The sequence below is a fragment of the Aulonocara sp. 'chitande type north' Nkhata Bay genome, linkage group LG5, assembly GCF_057382095.1.
Source record: "Aulonocara sp. 'chitande type north' Nkhata Bay isolate Kocher_YH1m ecotype deep benthic linkage group LG5, A_spYH_male_GT1.1, whole genome shotgun sequence".
NCBI lineage: Eukaryota > Metazoa > Chordata > Actinopteri > Cichliformes > Cichlidae > Aulonocara > Aulonocara sp. 'chitande type north' Nkhata Bay.
Window position 1 is genome coordinate 19,662,347 of NC_141348.1, and position 17,981 is coordinate 19,680,327.

Consider the following 17,981-nt stretch of genomic DNA (forward strand, 5'->3'; position numbering starts at 1 on the left):
GAATTGGCTAAACAAATATTTGTTGACAAGTCTTACTGTACCATAGCACATATTCCTGGTTAAGGCATGTGGTCTCTGTTGAAGCTACTGTAGACACTTGATGCATGCAAAGAACAAGGGCAATGACTAGACCCTCTGTTTTATTCTGCTTTTGACCTTTTGTTGTAATGAAGACTAAACGTCCTTAATGAAATTGGACCAGGAGTTAGACCTTCATTTAACAAAACACCATTAATATTCACAGTTGAACTAACAGAAAAGCAACAAAAGTCGCTGAGACTTTTGGGCTGAATATTGTTTCTTAATTACCTGTGAATGATGAAGGACTCCGTCAAACTTTTTTATTATTCAGGTATGTCAGTGGCTGTTTTTCTTTTCTTTTCTTTAGGGTTTTTTTTTTTTGTTTGTTTGTTTTTTTAAGGAAGAGGGTTACTGGTTTACTTACCCTCCCTTTCCTTCACACACTTTAATCATTTTATCTCACTTTAACTGTAGAGTGCACGCAAAAAAAGAAAGAAGAAAGAAGCTTTGTGAAAAAGACAGTCATCGGTTGTTCATGAGGATTCTAGCCTTGTGGTGACATGTAGTTTTTTCTTCTCCTCAGAGTCAAATTACAGAGATTCAGCATTTTGAAGTTTAACAAGTTTTTTTTGTTGGTTTTTTTATATTCAATTCATATGTCTTCATTTTTTCTCCTTGGACAAAAACATAGAATTAATTTTCCCTGCAGAGAGTAGGATGAGGTGTTGCAGTCCTAAAAAAAAAAGGGCCAAAGATTAAATTTAAAAAAACAAAGTGTTTCACTTTTTACAATCAAATAATTGAGAGACAATTAAAAATCTGACAGTGGAACTTTATTTTTATTATCTGTGTTCTCAAATATGTAATGTTGTGCGTCAGTGTAAAAAATTAAATTAAATTATTAAGTAATATAAACATAATCAAATATCAAATCAAATATAATCAAAGTTTATCTATGCACATAAATGATGGAATTTAAAGCCATGCAGAAATTACAAGTTGAAAGCAATGCAAGAATTAAAGAATAAAAGTGCACAAAATGTAAAAGCAGATTCTGTATCTGAAATTCAACAGTCCCTTTAAACTGCTACATCTTTAGCTGACTTTTGAAGAAATTCACTCATTGGGCAGATCTTACAGATCCAGGTAGAGAATTCAACAGATCAGGTGCCTCAGCCTGAATAGCTGCACCACCCCGGGTCCTTAGCTGGTTGTTGGGCAAGCGTGTCGATTTTTCTTTTCTTTCTTTTCTTTTTTTTCTTGTGTGTGTGTGTGTGTTAATTGTTGCATACAGTTTCTACAGTGTTGTTTACTGTGTCTTTTTGTTTCCCCTTTTCCTCCTTTGATTTCATCTCTCTTTTTAGTGATGGAGCCCACGGTTGTGAGTACGTCCACTGTGGCCGCTGATGAGTTCGATAGGAATGTGCCACGAATCTGTGGTGTTTGTGGCGACAAAGCCACTGGCTTCCACTTCAACGCCATGACGTGTGAGGGCTGCAAGGGCTTTTTCAGGTACAAAAATTGATGGTTTTAATTTTCGCCTGTGCAGATATAACGTTTGTGTGGCCAGCAGAAAAAAAAAGCTCAAAATGATTGGAAAATATTGCATAAGTTACTGACACATGTACACACAAGTTGCATATATAATGGCTACTCAGATGCTTATATTATGATATATACAGTGGGGCAAAAAAGTATTTAGTCAGCCACCGATTGTGCAAGTTCCCCCACCTAAAATGATGACAGAGGTCAGTAATTTGCACCAGAGGTACACTTCAACTGTGAGAGACAGAATGTGAAAAAAAAAATCCATGAATCCACATGGTAGGATTTGTAAAGAATTTATTTGTAAATCAGGGTGGAAAATAAGTATTTGGTCAATAACAAAAATACAACTCAATACTTTGTAACATAACCTTTGTTGGCAATAACAGAGGTCAAACGTTTACTATAGGTCTTTACCAGGTTTGCACACACAGTAGCTGGTATTTTGGCCCATTCCTCCATGCAGATCTTCTCGAGAGCAGTGATGTTTTGGGGCTGTCGCCGAGCAACACGGACTTTCAACTCCCGCCACAGATTTTCTATGGGGTTGAGGTCTGGAGACTGGCTTGGCCACTCCAGGACTTTCAAATGCTTCTTACGGAGCCACTCCTTTGTTGCCCGGGCGGTGTGTTTTGGATCATTGTCATGTTGGAAGACCCAGCCTCGTTTCATCTTCAAAGTTCTCACTGATGGAAGGAGGTTTTGGCTCAAAATCTCACGATACATGGCCCCATTCATTCTGTCCTTAACACGGATCAGTCGTCCTGTCCCCTTGGCAGAAAAACAGCCCCATAGCATGATGTTTCCACCCCCATGCTTCACAGTAGGTATGGTGTTCTTGGGATGCAACTCAGTATTCTTCTTCCTCCAAACACGACGAGTTGAGTTTATACCAAAAAGTTCTACTTTGGTTTCATCTGACCACATGACATTCTCCCAATCCTCTGCTGTATCATCCATGTGCTCTCTGGCAAACTTCAGACGGGCCTGGACATGCACTGGCTTCAGCAGCGGAACACGTCTGGCACTGCGGGATTTGATTCCCTGCCGTTGTAGTGTGTTACTGATGGTGACCTTTGTTACTTTGGTCCCAGCTCTCTGCAGGTCATTCACCAGGCCCCCCGTGTGGTTCTGGGATCTTTGCTCACCGTTCTCATGATCATTTTGACCCCACGGGATGAGATCTTGCGTGGAGCCCCAGATCGAGGGAGATTATCAGTGGTCTTGTATGTCTTCCATTTTCTGATGATTGCTCCCACAGTTGATTTTTTCACACCAAGCTGCTTGCCTATTGTAGATTCACTCTTCCCAGTCTGGTGCAGGGCTACAATACTTTTCCTGGTGTCCTTCGAAAGCTCTTTGGTCTTGGCCATGGCGGAGTTTGGAGTCTGACTGTTTGAGGCTGTGGACAGGTGTCTTTTATACAGATGATGAGTTCAAACAGGTGCCATTCATACAGGTAACGAGTGGGGGACAGAAAAGCTTCTTACAGAAGACGTTACAGGTCTGTGAGAGTTAGAGATTTTCCTTGTTTGAGGTGACCAAATACTTATTTTCCACCCTAATTTACGAATAAATTCTTTACAAATCCTACCATGTGAATTCATGGATTTTTTTTCACATTCTGTCTCTCACAGTTGAAGTGTACCTCTGGTGCAAATTACTGACCTCTGTCATCATTTTAAGTGGGGGAACTTGCACAATCGGTGGCTGACTAAATACTTTTTTGCCCCACTGTATGTATTATGATATAAAGTATAGTCGCTGCCCACAGCTTCTCACACACACACACACCAGCTGACAGCATTCGTGTCCACACTAATGCTCGGCAGCAGGCCGAGAATACAAACGAGCCCATTCCTGTATTTAATGTCTTGGCTACTCCTTGCTCATTGATACAGACATGAGTTTCCAATTTCTCCAAAGACGAAACTGGAGCAAGTCATGATTTTGTGCCAGGCTTGTGTGTGTGTGTGTGTGTGTGTGTGTGTGTGTGTGTGTGTGTGTGTGTGTGTGTGTGTGTGTGTGTGTGTGTGTGTGTGTGTGTTTGATGTGTCCGTGCAGTTCCGCCTGTTTCTTTCAGCAGTGTTGATATATATAACGGGAGGGGAGGGGGAAAAAAAGACGGATGTTTAATAATCTCCTTCCTCGGCTCGCTGATGGCCCTTGTTTGAACTTTCACGAAGCACGTGTTTTTGCTCACATCTGTGTATACATTTTCATACATAAATGTCCATTACCGAGTAAATCATTGTGCCTTGCATCACCGTTTGTCAGGACAAATTTTTGTCCCGTAGATTGCCTTTGACTTACTTTTAGTCAGTCTCAGACTTGAAGGTCAAAAATATTTATGTGGGTCTGATGGCCTAGATAAAGTATGTTGAGCAAGCAATAGTCAGTTTATGTTGTTGATTTTCTAAGAAGTCAGTAATAAAAAGCACGTGAGGCTACCAGGTGGAGGAGGTCGTTGACGGTGTGTAACTAGACACAGTATATACAGAACTTTTACTTTTACTTTTAATTCAGAAATAAAATATAAAATGTTTAATATAAAATCTAAAATTTCTTGCACTCATTTATACACTAAATGGCCATTTTATTAGGCATGCCTATAAAATCTAATGCAGTCAAGTGCAACAACTCTGCCATCCAGAGGTTATATTAGATTTTCTCGACAGGGTCATAAAAATTGTAAGGATTTTTTTTCTTAAATGACCTGTACAGTAGCATTACAGCTGATAATAACTAATAACGAGAAAGAGTATGGATTTGTGAAGCCTTGGAGAAAAAAGATGAACAGAAATACTAACTGCAGTTACTTTCTATGTTAATGTCCCAAAAAGCTATTTATTTATTTATCTATCTGCAGTTAAAGCAGAGACGCTTAAACACCACAGTCAATATGTCTTAATAGGCAGATATGAAGTATGTGGACTGAGGTGATTGCTCAAGAATAATCAATGTATCGAGGCAGGCATTCATTTTTTCCCCATTTGATGTTTTTTTTTGTTTGTTTGTTTGTTGTTAATTAATTGTTATGTTATTCTAAAAGCTTAATACTTCTTCTGTTATCAAGTTGAAAACTGATATTCCCAGCACCCTTTGATTATAATCCGAGGAACCTTTCTCTCAGGGAAATGATAAGAAGTCAACAAAGATCTTTGAATTTGCAGATTCTCACTTGACTGACAGGAAATCGTATTGCACGTGCCCCCTCTGCACTAAAGAGTAGCAGCACCTGTGACCCCCGTAGTGGTCATGGGTATATTCCGCCATGTATGTTTAATATTATGTTGTGAAAGAAACAGACCACCGATGCTGTTCTTAACAGTGTTGTAAATCATTTATTGTTTCAGTAGCCCCAGCATCAGTGTTCTAACCTGGCAAAATGACAGATGTCAGTTTTTTCCCAACATCCAGTTACCACAACCTGTGCTGCTGTAATTTATTTATGAAGCTTCTCCATTTTGTTTTTGTTGGAGATGATTCTGCTGTCTTCTAGTGTTATTATTCAGGTCATTACATTTAATCAATCTGCCCTTCCACCTTCTTAAATACAGCTGTTTTTAAATTGCACAAAGACGGTAACCTGTTTAGTCAGCATTTTTATTATTCGGTATCTTTTATTTATTTATGTAAAAGACGGGGGAAAAGTACAGAATTTCTTGATGTCTTGTAATTCTCTCAAAATAATTTGTCAAAAGGTTTCCACATTGCCTTAGCAGTTGAATTCAGCCAAACACTTTTAAGGTTCTTCTTCTCTTTCTCTTTAAAAATAAATAAATAAATGTTGTATTAATTTAATTCTTTGATTTTTATTTTTGTGCGCTAACAGACTTCATTATGTTTGTATTTTAATATACTGTGTAATGTGTACAATATATTTAGGCGCAGTATGAAGCGCAAGGCCACCTTCACATGTCCCTTTAACGGCAGTTGCACCATCACCAAGGACAACAGGCGCCACTGCCAGGCATGCCGCCTCAAACGGTGTGTGGACATTGGCATGATGAAAGAGTGTAAGTATGACAGGTCACCCATTTGTCTTCAGTTACTGGCCCAACCCGCATATGTAGGTGGATTCAATTTGGGTTCAGATTGCAGTTCTAATAAACCAGGTTATTAATTATTGAAGTCAAATCATTTCTATTTAAATGGCACATAAAACAAAAAAAACAACAAAAGTTGACCTAAAATGCTTTCCAATTGAGCTATTAACATTTTAAAAAGATACATAGAAAGCATAAAAGCCACAAAAAGAAACAAAATAATTAAGATTAAAAGCATAAATTACAATAATTATATAAATAAATAAATAAATAAAACTTCTCTTATTAAAAAACAATCAGTTTTTTTCTTCTTTCTTGAAATAACTGCATAGCACATGGGCTTGAAAATGAAGCCACAAGCCTTTGTTCCCTGGATGCCGGACCTCACACCAATCCAGGATATAATGTTGGAATCCCGGACCGCCCAAGACCGACTTCCTACTTTGAAAAATGTACACATTGTGTACAGATTTGTGTGTTAGATACATTAAAGCATTCTTGTTTCTTTTTATTGAATTCACAGTAAAATGTACACATGTGGTGTTTGCTACCATGGGGGCTTGCTGTCCTGCTTGTAACCATTATGTAATGTTTGGTCTGAGGTCAAGTATCTCTGGGTCTTTGCTCCTTTAGTGTTTACATATTTCATTTGAACTAACAGTTCCTCCTCACATTGTGTACAGTAAGTATACTCCATGTGAAGTTTAAACACCTAATGTACCGTCTAGCCAGGGTTCTTCTTTCCACACACTGCTGTTTGTTTTTATAGTCTGTAAATAGCAGATATGTGTTTTCTTCTCTTCTGCTAATATCCGGATATTGTCCAAGTCTCTCCCTGCCAACCAAATGTCCCACTCCCTCCTCCAATAAAAAAAAAAGTTTCTTGTAGCGGCAACAACACTTCACTTTATTGCATGTGAACAGGAGCCAGTGTCGTTGCTGTTGCTGTTAAAAGTGAAAAAACAAAACAAAACCAGCAGCATGTTGTTGAGAGCCAGTTCTCTCTCTGCCTCTCTCTCTGTTTCTGTGAGCTAATTCAGTGGCTTGAACAACAAGGAGCGGACAGAACAAAGACAATGCATTCAGTTGTTCAGTGCAGCAGGGGTCTCCATATGGACCCATCCCCAGCCTTTCTCTTCCTCCAGAGAACAACAGACACCCTTTACCCAGCACAACATTGACATAGCTGTCAACACAATGTAGCACACAAATCCAGACTGAAAAGCTTTAAAAGTGGTGTACCTTAGAACTTCTGTTACTATAACTTTTTATACATTTCTTCATTTTTCCCAGTTTAACCCCAGATATTTCCTATTCTTTCTTTGCATTAATGTTGTCTTTGTATATGTGTATGAGCTTAACTGTCATGCAAAGAATTTATTTGTGCACTTTTCTTCTCTTTTGCTGACAATTCTCACACTTTCTCTCGATCTTCCCTATCCAGTCATTCTGACAGATGAGGAAGTGCAGAGGAAGAAGGACCTGATTCAGCGGAGGAAGGATGAGGAGGCACAGCGCGAAGCGGAGAAAGAGGCACGGCGACCCAGACTCACCGAAGAACAGAGTCAGATCATTGCCACGCTGGTGGAGGCTCACCATAAAACATATGACGACTCCTATTCTGACTTCGGCCGATTTAGGGTTTGTGTCTTCATCAAATTAACATCATCCAGTCAAACATAGTTCACCTTATTTTACCATAATGGTTTTAAATTGATTATTGATTAATGAAACCCTAACCCAGTTTACATAAAAGTTTGGATTATTTAACAGCAGAAAAATAGCGTACTTTTAGATCAAATGCTTGTCTATTTTTTAATTTTTGCTGCGTGAAACCTTTACATGTGCCCTTTTCTCCTGTCTAGCCCCCTGTGCGTGAGGGCCCAGTGACACGAAGCGCTAGCAGAGCTGCCTCTCTCCACTCCCTGTCTGATGCCTCCTCTGATTCTTTCAGTCACTCTCCAGGTAAAATTCACATTCTGTGAAGACTTCGCTGGCAATCAAGTGAAAGCAGTGTCTTTCCAAAAACGAGAAAAAGGCTACAATTATAAGATATTAAAGCAGAAATTACTAATGGCTTGCAGTCAGAAAACACCCTTTTTTCCCCTCTTTCTGGTAGACATGTTTTGGGAAAATTACTAAGAGTGAACACCTGACTTGGAAAAGGATTTCATTTTCCAGTTCAGTTATTTTCACGTTAACTTATATAATCTGCTTTACTGGGAATTCAGTGGAAATCGTGTGAATTACCTGCACTCCTCAGACACCTGGCTTCTCAGTTCATTACTGCATATGTCAGTAATGGTGTGAGCACAGCAAGGGTCATGTGCCTTAGCACCGGCACACAGCAGAGACGGATAGCTCAAAACAACCACAGCAAGCTCTGAAGCTTCCTATGTTCTCGGAGTTGCACTCAGAGGATATTCAGCGCACTTCCTGTTAGCTTAAAGTCGTAAAGCTTCACCAACAAGCCCTCTCTGTTTTCACAACTGCTTTATCTCTGAGTGCATATTCACACTGAAATGGTGTGAAATTGTTGCATGCCGTCATGTGACCACTTTACTCTTCTTGCTTCATGTTTGATCTCTTTCTTTTCCCCCCCCCCTCTCTCTGCTCTCTGTGTTATGATCACTGCAGAGTCAGTTGACACCAAAATGACTTTCAACAACCTGCTGATGATGTACCAGGATCAGGGCAGCAGTCCTGACTCCAGTGAAGAAGAAGGCTCCAGCTTTTCTATGCTGCCCCATCTGGCTGACCTGGTCTCCTATAGTATTCAGAAGGTCATCGGCTTTGCCAAGATGATTCCCGGTTTCAGGTACATGCGTGCACTCTGACTGATGTCAGTCAAAAGAATCAAGAGTGTTTTCTGATTAACCTGACTCCAAGGCCTTTAGTGCAGCCAAAAAATGTTCTTAGTAATTATAAAACGATGTTAAAATGTCAAGAAAGGCTAATTAAATTAGAATAATTACTAAATAACATTACAATAATTGACATCTGACCAATTTTGTTTTTAGGTTGCTGATTTTTTTTTTCATTTATTCATCTGTGTGTCTCATGGCAGACAGTAAAGTCACTGACAGGAAGAAAAGAGATTTTAAAATGTTCTTGATTTTTTTTTAGCAGTTTGGTATCCTTCACATTCCAAACTGTATGTGAAGCAGTTTCGTCACATACCAAACAATAACAATAATAATATTTATATTTATAACGAGGTGCAATAATAATTAATGTGCAATAATAACAGTGTGCAATACACATACACTTATTCTTCTTTTTTATACTAAGTTAATATACTGTGTTGTGTTGTTTGTTGCGTTGTGATGTGTCATATTGTGTCGTGTTGTGTTATATGTAGTGCCGACGTAGGACAGTTTTCCAATTTCATTGTACTACTGTACTATGCATGACTGTGCAATGACAATAAAGAGTTATCTTATCTATCTTATCTTAGGTGTGCGTCCGTGTGTGTGGCTCTCATTAGAATAGTAAAGCATATGCAGCTCTAGAAAAATCTAATCCTTTATTTGAGCCATTTGTATGTATTAATGCTATTTCTTAAATTTGTAAACTCAGTAACGTATTGTATTATTTAAATAGTTTAGTCTGTTACTGTCTTCGAGGAACTGTAACCCACATAATTTCCTTAGGGATTAATATATATTCTGATTCTAATTGCTTAAATGTGCTTTTGCGATCTCTCTTTACGTATTCTTTATTTGCTTGTCTCAGTGACACTTTACCTAAATTGGTGTTGAGGACTTTGTACTTGTTTTTTTTCTGCCTGATTTGTTGTTGTGGCATAGTGATGGCTTTGGGCCAAAGGCCATAGATTACACAGATTGCGTACTGTACTCTGTCTGCTTACTTGAGTAAACGAAATCCAGTTTCACAAAAACAATTTTAAAAGAATTTTATTACAGTGGAAATGATTTTCTTATGACTATGAGTGAAACCTCTTTGAGGAGTAGCAAGCACAGTATCGAGGACAAGCCTATATCTAAGCTTATCAGTTTCTTTTATCTATGCTGGCATGTTTTTTTTTCTGGCAGTTCTCATTGCAAAACAGTAATGTCAAACACATAGCAGAGGAGCTTTTACACAGCTGAGTCACATGCAGGCAGGCAGGCATATTTTCTTTTCTACTCTTTTCTACTTGTTTGGACTAAGATAGTAAAACGGTTGTTGAACCTGAAAACCTGTGTAGGTGTGCTATTATGATCAGGAATCGGTAAGGGAGTCATTATAGAGTCAGATCTATGAGCAATCTTCATTTTCATGTACATTTTAAAACAATTATTTTCATGTTTCCATAACTACGGATTTTCAGTCATGATATCAGCATAGAGTTAATGAATAGTTATTTATTTATAAAATAATTAACAAAACCAAAACAGATGATTTGTGAGATGCACACAAAGTTAACAGATTGTGATAGTTTGGGGTTGTTGTTTTTTTTGGTGGTTTCTACAGTAATCTGTACAGGATCAGAGGGACCTTTTAATAAAGACACATATCACTAAGTCATGTCTTACTCCATTGACACAGATTGAACTAGTTGCCTTCTACAAGGGTACTACTTCAAAACTATACAGAAAAATATTTGGAGAGGGATAGAACAGCAAAATGGCAATCTGTCTTTAATGGGGCAGCCATTTGAACCTTGAAAGGTGCTTTACTGATTACTGAAGTTCACACATGGGTGCCAAACATTTTCAAGAATGTGCTAGACTGTGCAACAAAAAGGAAACCAAAATTGAAAAGGCAAATTTCACTTCACTTTTTTTAAATTAGTAAAAGTCTGAGCTAATAAAACTGCTAAATTTGCCAACTTATCTACCTATATACTATATATGTTACCTATGGATGCTGCCCCCTTCTGCAGTCCTGTAAATAGCAAATGTATTTTCATGATTTCTTCAGTCCCTAGTGCAGAATAGATAAATAACTTATTGATTATACCATCCTTAGTATTAATTCCTGGATCTCCTTTCATACCAGGTTATGTTGGGCACCTCCAGGAAAAACTGATTTATCTTATTTTATTTTTTTCTTTCTAAACACATAGAATAAATTACATGTCTACAAAAACAAATTTAGAATGGCTGACCAGGGTCCCACCTTCCACACTTGAAACTCTCTCCTTGTGTTTACGTTGACAAATCCACAGTGTTTCGTGGGGTCAAGGCTGAAACGAGTCAGGGCCCGTATTTCCTGGAAGTTGTCATTCCTCTGTTTCCTTCTGTAGAGAGCTGACTGCAGAGGACCAGATTGCTCTGCTCAAGTCCAGTGCCATTGAGGTGATCATGCTGCGTTCAAATCAAAGCTTCAACCTGGAAGACATGTCCTGGAGCTGTGGTGGACCTGACTTTAAATATCAGATCAGTGACGTCACCAAAGGTCAGTCCAAACATCAGTCTAAATGCTGCCATGTTTACTGCTGTAAGGACAAAAGAAAGACAGTGTTGAGATCTGCCTACTGGTGTTTTATGAATTTTAGTTGGGGTTTTCTTTGTTATATATAATTGTGTGTCTTCTCATTTGCATGCAAAATTTAGCTTTGCTGTTTCTTATTAGTCTGTACAACGAGCCTAATTCAACTTTGGTAATTAGGCAATTGTGCGAGCCAGAAATTGCCGGGTTTTAGTGTAAACAAAGCTGAGAATGAAAATGAAGTCTTAACAAGAATTGGTTATATTTCTTTGATCGCCTATTTTCACTGAAATGAGTTGTAGGTTACACATTTTAATGGCATGGTTCTCTTCTGCAGCGGGACACACTCTGGAGCTGTTGGAGCCGCTGGTAAAGTTCCAGGTGGGACTGAAGAAGCTCAACCTGCAAGAGGAGGAGCACGTGCTGCTGATGGCCATCTGTCTGCTTTCTCCAGGTAGTGTAGGTGTGGAGAAAGGACTGTAGAAGGAATGATTTGAGTATAGAGGTGTATCCTTCTTGCAACAGAAAATATTTGAAACATTGTTGCCAACTTTGCTATTATTTGTGCATATGTCCACTTGATTATATAAAAGTGACAAGCAGCACAAAGCTTTTAAACGAATTATGACTGGATCCTCTGCTTGTTCTTCAGTATGCTAGTTCACAATAAACACAAATGATATAATCCTTTCTGACAGTTAGATTTCAAAAGCTATTTTCTGTTCCCTAACATCAAACCACTGAGTCTCTTCCCCCCTCCCTCATTGCAGACCGCCCAGGTGTGCAGGATCATGCACGGATCGAAGCCCTGCAAGACCGACTGTCGGAGACTCTGCAAGCCTACATCAGGCTTCACCACCCGGGAGGGAGGCTGCTCTACGCCAAGATGATCCAAAAGCTGGCCGACCTGCGAAGTCTTAACGAGGAGCACTCCAAACAGTACCGCTCACTGTCCTTTCAGCCGGAGCACAACATGCAGCTCACTCCACTGGTGCTGGAGGTGTTTGGCAGTGAAGTCTCCTAGAAGCAATCTCCGAACCTCAGTTGGTCGGGGAGGAAGCTGGCGGCAAGACCCCAGTAGGTAGAGAAAAACAGAGAGAGGGGAGCTGAGAATGTCCTGGTTGGACTAGATGCAGGTGTGGTGTATGAAGCAAATGAAAAAGAGAAAGTAAATTGTGTGTGTGCGTGTCTGCGTGTCTGCGCACGTGAGTGCGAGTGCGACTGCATGTGTGTGTGGATTCCCATATAAAGAAGTCTGTCTTGGTGTAGAGGCCAAGATTGTGCAGGAGAGCAAGCAGATATGAAGAGATAGAGTAAACAAGGGAATTTCAGATAGTACAAATTAAACTATACATATGACTTCTGGCTATATACAGTGTTTTTGTCTGTATTTAAATCAACAAACAGCTGCTTCAAATGCCTGGACATTACCTGTGTGTACCTGTGGTGCACACACCAACACAACAAGCATACTCAGTTATTCATTTAGCCATTCAGTTGAGCTACCTCTTGGTTTTACTGGGGTTGTTTTTATATTTACATCACCAATGTGAAACTTTTACTCAGAACAATTTAGATACAGTACGCATTACATTTCAGTTTACCAGTGCAAACGCAGTGCCTGCACATTACTTTGAATTTTTTGATGATTTTCAGAAATCATGTATTTTTATGTGTTTGTTTGTTTTGGGGTTTTTTGTTTTTTAATCTGCTTCTCTCCAAGGCAGCATATGTATATGACTTTGTGTACAAATCAAACACATGCCTTTCACCTTTCACCAAAGGTATGGTCAACTACTTTCTCAAAAAGCTTCCAGTACCTAAAAATAACCTTGCTGCTCCTTGGCTTGCTTCACTCATGCAGCCGCTCGGCAAGTTGTCTGACTAGCCTCACAGCCTATGAAGGAAAATGTTATATTATTATAGGTTTATACAGCAGAGTACAGAGCTTAGACTGTAATTTAGTGAGGTTCTGATAGGACCTTAGGGTGCCTGGTTTTGAGGTGAGAATTAGCCACTAAATGTATTAGCTACTTTTACACTGCTAACTGTCAATCAAACCAAGCCAACCTTATGGCTTGTTGCTCTCTTTTGAAATTGTTTTCATTATTCTCCTCTCTTGTTTAATTGTTGTTATTTTTTCCCATGTAAATAGAGAATTGCTATCAAATGTATCCTAAGCACTGTTATACCACCTTTTACTCAAGCCTATGTATTGATATACAGTATCTATGTTATCACAGATTTTAAAGGGCTAAAATGCCAAATCTAACTGGAATAGTAAATTGATGGCAAAGCAAAGGGCCTGCCTTGTTAATATATAGCTGCATAGCATACTCAGAATTGGCATAGCTACGGATATAATTGCAATAGATATTTTTGTTGTTGTTTTTTATATGTCACTTCACCTTAAAAACAATTCCATGAATTGTTCCTCCTCAGTATACAGTGAGCTCAGTGGATGGAGAGCTTGGGAAGCTGTTTCAGACCTCCACAGATATCACACCCCTTTCGTTTCTGACTGGGAAGCGGATTTTCTAGAATGTCCAGGGGCCTGGTTGTGGTGGTGTTGCTGCGCACGTCCTCCACCCGGGCCCTCCTGTTTGATGATGTATGCTGCGTGGCCCTCTAGTGGCTGCATTGTGTAAATACCAGGTATATATAAATAATGTCTGCCGCTGTACATAGGGCTACATAGATTCTTTTGTTTTGTTTTTCCTCAAAAATATATATGCAAACACAACTGACTTTTTGTTTCTGATCCATAAGCACCATGTTCTCCAACACTATGCTCTTTGTTTTGTCTTTGATCTTTGTTTTTCTTGTCTTTGTTCCTTTTTGGGGGGGTATTTAGGAATGGCTTAAACAGGGAACTGCTTGTATATTTGACACACTCAAACGATTCTTTGTTTAGTGGTTGACTGATGTGAATATCCAAGGTTCATTCTCAGAAAAAAAAGGACAACCTAAACAAACCGTGCTGCTCTCAAATATAAGCCATGTAGATTACTAAGCTAGCTATACACCTGGTACATTACAGTACATCAAAATGATGACTCCAGAACCTTGGACATTCTCATTGTGCCATCTGCTGAATTCATATGCTATTTATCTGTGGCTTTTGGAAAATGAACTTGTATATGATAAGAACTTGTATGCCTTCTCTCTGCTGTCCGTCATCTTTGGCTTATGCTTCATCAGACAGCATTTAATGGCTTATAAACCAAACTGCCAAGAGACTTTAAATGCTTCAGTTTACAGGCCAGTAATATATGGCTTGCTGCATGTGGGATTATGGTAAAATTATACAAGACAACATATCTTTTACATCAAGACAATTCCCTAAAGTAAAGTCGATTTCCTGCCAAGTGCTCATGATTTCACTAGAGGCAGTGTTGCTTAAAGGAAGTCATTTGAAGAATTAAATATAAAAGTTTATATTTTCTTTTTCTTTGTCCTGTATTTGCTGTGTGACAAAAGAAATCTTTTAAAGAGTTCCTGCGATTGACCGTCCGGTCCACATTTGTCACACACAGATTTTCCTTCATCTCAGTAGACCAGGGTTACTCTGTGAGGAAGATGGCGAGTTTTTCTCACAACTGCTTTGTGAGAAGTTGTGACAGGTGTCGCTTTGATCTGTTTTTAAACTGTTTTTAAACAGTTTAAAGTCCATTCAACATCACTGTGGCTTTATTCCAACTCTCTGCAGTCACTGTGAAACGCCACAAGCTGACAGCTGGGGCTCGACGCTTAGATAATCCGCATATCACAAACCGTTTGATCGCTTTTTTCAGTGTTCCTGTAGTCACATAATAGGCTTGATTTATTTTGTATTATCATTTAATTTTGCCCTCTTCCTAGAAATCATCGAGATATATATAATATAATATACTAACAGAAAAATCCGCACGCCCCACAAATTACCCTGCTGTGATTGATCTTTAAGGAGTTGAAGCTCGAGTGTCGTTAGGCAGTACCATTTGTATGTATAGTATGTCAGTTTGATGAGGGGTGTGATGTGCTTGGTTACTGAATACTGACTTTTGACTTCTTTTATTTTTTGGAAAAGTCTCCATGTTGATTTTATTTCGAAATACATACTCCTGTATGTAGATATGGCTTTGAAATTGTTCTGTTTCCTTTTTTTGAGATAGAGGTTGCAGTGTTGACTTGTGTATGTTTAAATACAGTAGGAGGTTTGATGAATATGTAAGTGCCACAGGGAGAGTTCCCTCCACACACGAACAGGGTAAAAAGAGGAGTTGAGTTTGGGGGTTTGAAAACCGAACAGGAAAACTCTTGTGGATGTATAAAACGAGCAGTTAGTATTTGTGTAGTGATAGAGTTTCTGTCATAAAAAGAATCCCCCCCCCCTTTTTTTTTTTTTTTTTTTAAACGAACCGAATGTCTTATTGCTGATTTTTTTTTTTTCTTTTCTCTTTCCCAACACGGTATACAGCTCATAAATAAAGTTAAATTTGATTGTGGTTCATTCCCAGAGATTCCTGTTTGGTTTCATCGTGATAGGCTGCTCAGAATCAGTTTTGGGTTTTTTAACTCTACATTGTAGTTGTTCTAATACTGGAACTTGTAATCTATACATCAGTGGAAATCCGACCTCAAAATAGATGGAGCCATCTTTGTTGAGATATCCGTAAGAACTGCGACGTAACACAGTAACAATGCCTGCAATATACAGCTCATGGTACACTATCACCAGCAAGCTTTACAGTTATCATATTCGTAGATGTTGTAGGAGGTGTTTTGTGTGTGCGTGCGTGCGTGTGTGTGCGTGTGTGTGCGTGCGTGCGTGTGGGCGTGCATGCGTGTGTAACTGTTGCCATTACAAATCCTGTCTGAAAACATGTATGAAAGCCTTCACAGAGGACTGTTGGCCATCTCCCGTGCAAATGATTTTAAGTCTTTATTTTGTATTCTTTCTGCGCCTCCCTTTAGGACAGGGATTGTAATGGAATCAACATAATGTAGTTCTTACAAAAAAGAGGAGTGTCCACAATGGATGTATTATTATTATTATTAACCTTTATTTAACCAGGAAAAGTCCCATTGAGATTAAAAACCTCTTTTGCAAGGGAGTCCTGGCCAAGAGGCGACAACACGTTGAAATTCCAAAGTTACATACATATTATAAATAACAATTACATTTTAAAAACATTTTTCTCTGGCTCTCTCAATCTGGACTTAAAAGCATTTAATGAAATAAGATCTGCTATCTTCCAGTCTTTTTGCATCATGTTCCATGTGAAAGGGGCAGCATAAGTAAAAGCCCTCTTTCCCAGTTCAGTTCTGGCAAATGGAACATTGAGCAATAAAAGATCGCTTGAACGCAGGCTGTAAGAAACAGTACTTCTCCGTGTGAGCAGATCGCAAATGTAGGTGGGCATTTGTCCAAGCAGGGCCTTATAAATAAAGATGCACCAGTGAGCAAACCTCCTGGAGGACAACGAAGGCCATCCCACTCGAGCGTACAGATCACAACAATGGGTCAAGGCCCTACAGTTTGTAATAAACCGTAAGGAGGCATGATAAACTGAGTCAATCTTATGAAGTACACCATAATCTACCTAGAAAGAAAACCTACCTCTTTTAGCTCAGATTTTGCTTTAGCATTAAGCATTTGCCTCTGTTTTTACTTTTATAATATTTGTATTCATGTTGGTATTTATTGCTGTCTAATGAGTCATACTTCAATGATTACCTCAGAGATATCTCACAGATTTGGGAGAGTCCAGCTAAAGAATTCATTCTTTTTTTTTCTGTTTGGTCTTTCTTCTCAGACTTGGCAAAGGCATTTTTGTTTTTTTACGCACAAAAATACCGGGAGTGTTTTTTAAAAATAGTGCCTGCACTCTTACCATCGGGGATCTGGCTAGGATGAGGCTGCATTCCATTCCATTCAGACCCGAGTATCATATTTAAGGAGCAACTGCTCACTTTTTGTGATTTCAAACCAACTTTTCTTTTCTCTCTAATTCTCGCTGTCTCTCTTTATTCCTTCTTTTTATTTGCTTTCATGTCAAACTGCTTCAGGTGTACACTGAATAAAATTAGAGAGTTTTTATTGATCAGTCAATACTGAGGAACGCTGTGGTCACATCAACTTTGAGCTGTGTGCCATAACATGACTCTTTTCATGCAGGAGAGGGTGTTAACAAAGCTGGCTTCAGATGTTCCCCGGCTTAATTTGAGCAGGAAGGTTGTCCAAGTGTGCGATTGGCTTCTTAATTGGTACTCTGGCAGCCACGTGTATTGATGATTAATTTATTTTTATTTTTTAAAAAATAAGGAATCAGTTTGAATTTGGTATTGAATCCTTTCCCTGCATTGTGAACCCAAATCCATGCCACGTTGAATTTCAATGCCTGAACCAACGAAAGCACTTAATATAATGTTTGTAACACATGTATACTGATCAAGCTACTAGCCATAAACTGCCTCTGTAGGTCAGCATCATATGGCTCCAATTATCAAAGTCACCTAAATTCTAATGTAATTGCAATGTATCTTTTGTCTCAGATCTTCTTTTTCTATTATAAATTGGTGTTTATGTAATGTTATTTTTGTCTGATGTTTTGCAAATCAAAAATAAAAGGTAGTACATAGCAGTAGGTCTCTGTGTGATTAGTTTTTAATGTCTTAACAGTTTATTTATTTGGTAGCTTTTGATTAAAGTTTCCTTTTTCTTTTCTTTCAGGTGCCATTAAAAAAAAATAATGTTATAGGAAATTAATTTCTATAATTTAAACGGCGCTCAGAGCTAATTGAGGAAATTCATTATGAAATGATGCTTTGTCCATGTAGACCCGTGGTGATGCACTTTAAACTTGTTTTATTTTGTCGTAACGAAGTAAGAGAAAGGGTTCAGCTCTCACTAGACCTGCATGTGTGCAGCTATTACTACTTATTCAA

General features: G+C 38.7%; 1 protein-coding gene across 2 annotated transcripts in view; it reads left to right on the forward strand.

Moving 5' to 3' along the window:
* LOC147330241 (vitamin D3 receptor B) overlaps nucleotides 1-17,677 on the forward strand; it is a 32,579-nt gene extending 14,902 nt beyond the window's left edge. For both annotated transcript variants that reach the window (XM_086291885.1, XM_086291883.1), the window contains 8 exons: nucleotides 1,386-1,533; nucleotides 5,455-5,585; nucleotides 7,060-7,256; nucleotides 7,481-7,580; nucleotides 8,253-8,433; nucleotides 10,867-11,018; nucleotides 11,389-11,505; nucleotides 11,822-17,677. In XM_086291885.1, the coding sequence (XP_086148011.1) occupies nucleotides 1,388-1,533; nucleotides 5,455-5,585; nucleotides 7,060-7,256; nucleotides 7,481-7,580; nucleotides 8,253-8,433; nucleotides 10,867-11,018; nucleotides 11,389-11,505; nucleotides 11,822-12,075 (1,278 nt within the window). In that variant the 5' untranslated portion in view covers nucleotides 1,386-1,387 and the 3' untranslated portion in view covers nucleotides 12,076-17,677. The remainder of the gene's footprint in view (nucleotides 1-1,385; nucleotides 1,534-5,454; nucleotides 5,586-7,059; nucleotides 7,257-7,480; nucleotides 7,581-8,252; nucleotides 8,434-10,866; nucleotides 11,019-11,388; nucleotides 11,506-11,821) is intronic.
* The last annotated feature ends 304 nt before the right edge of the window (nucleotides 17,678-17,981 follow it).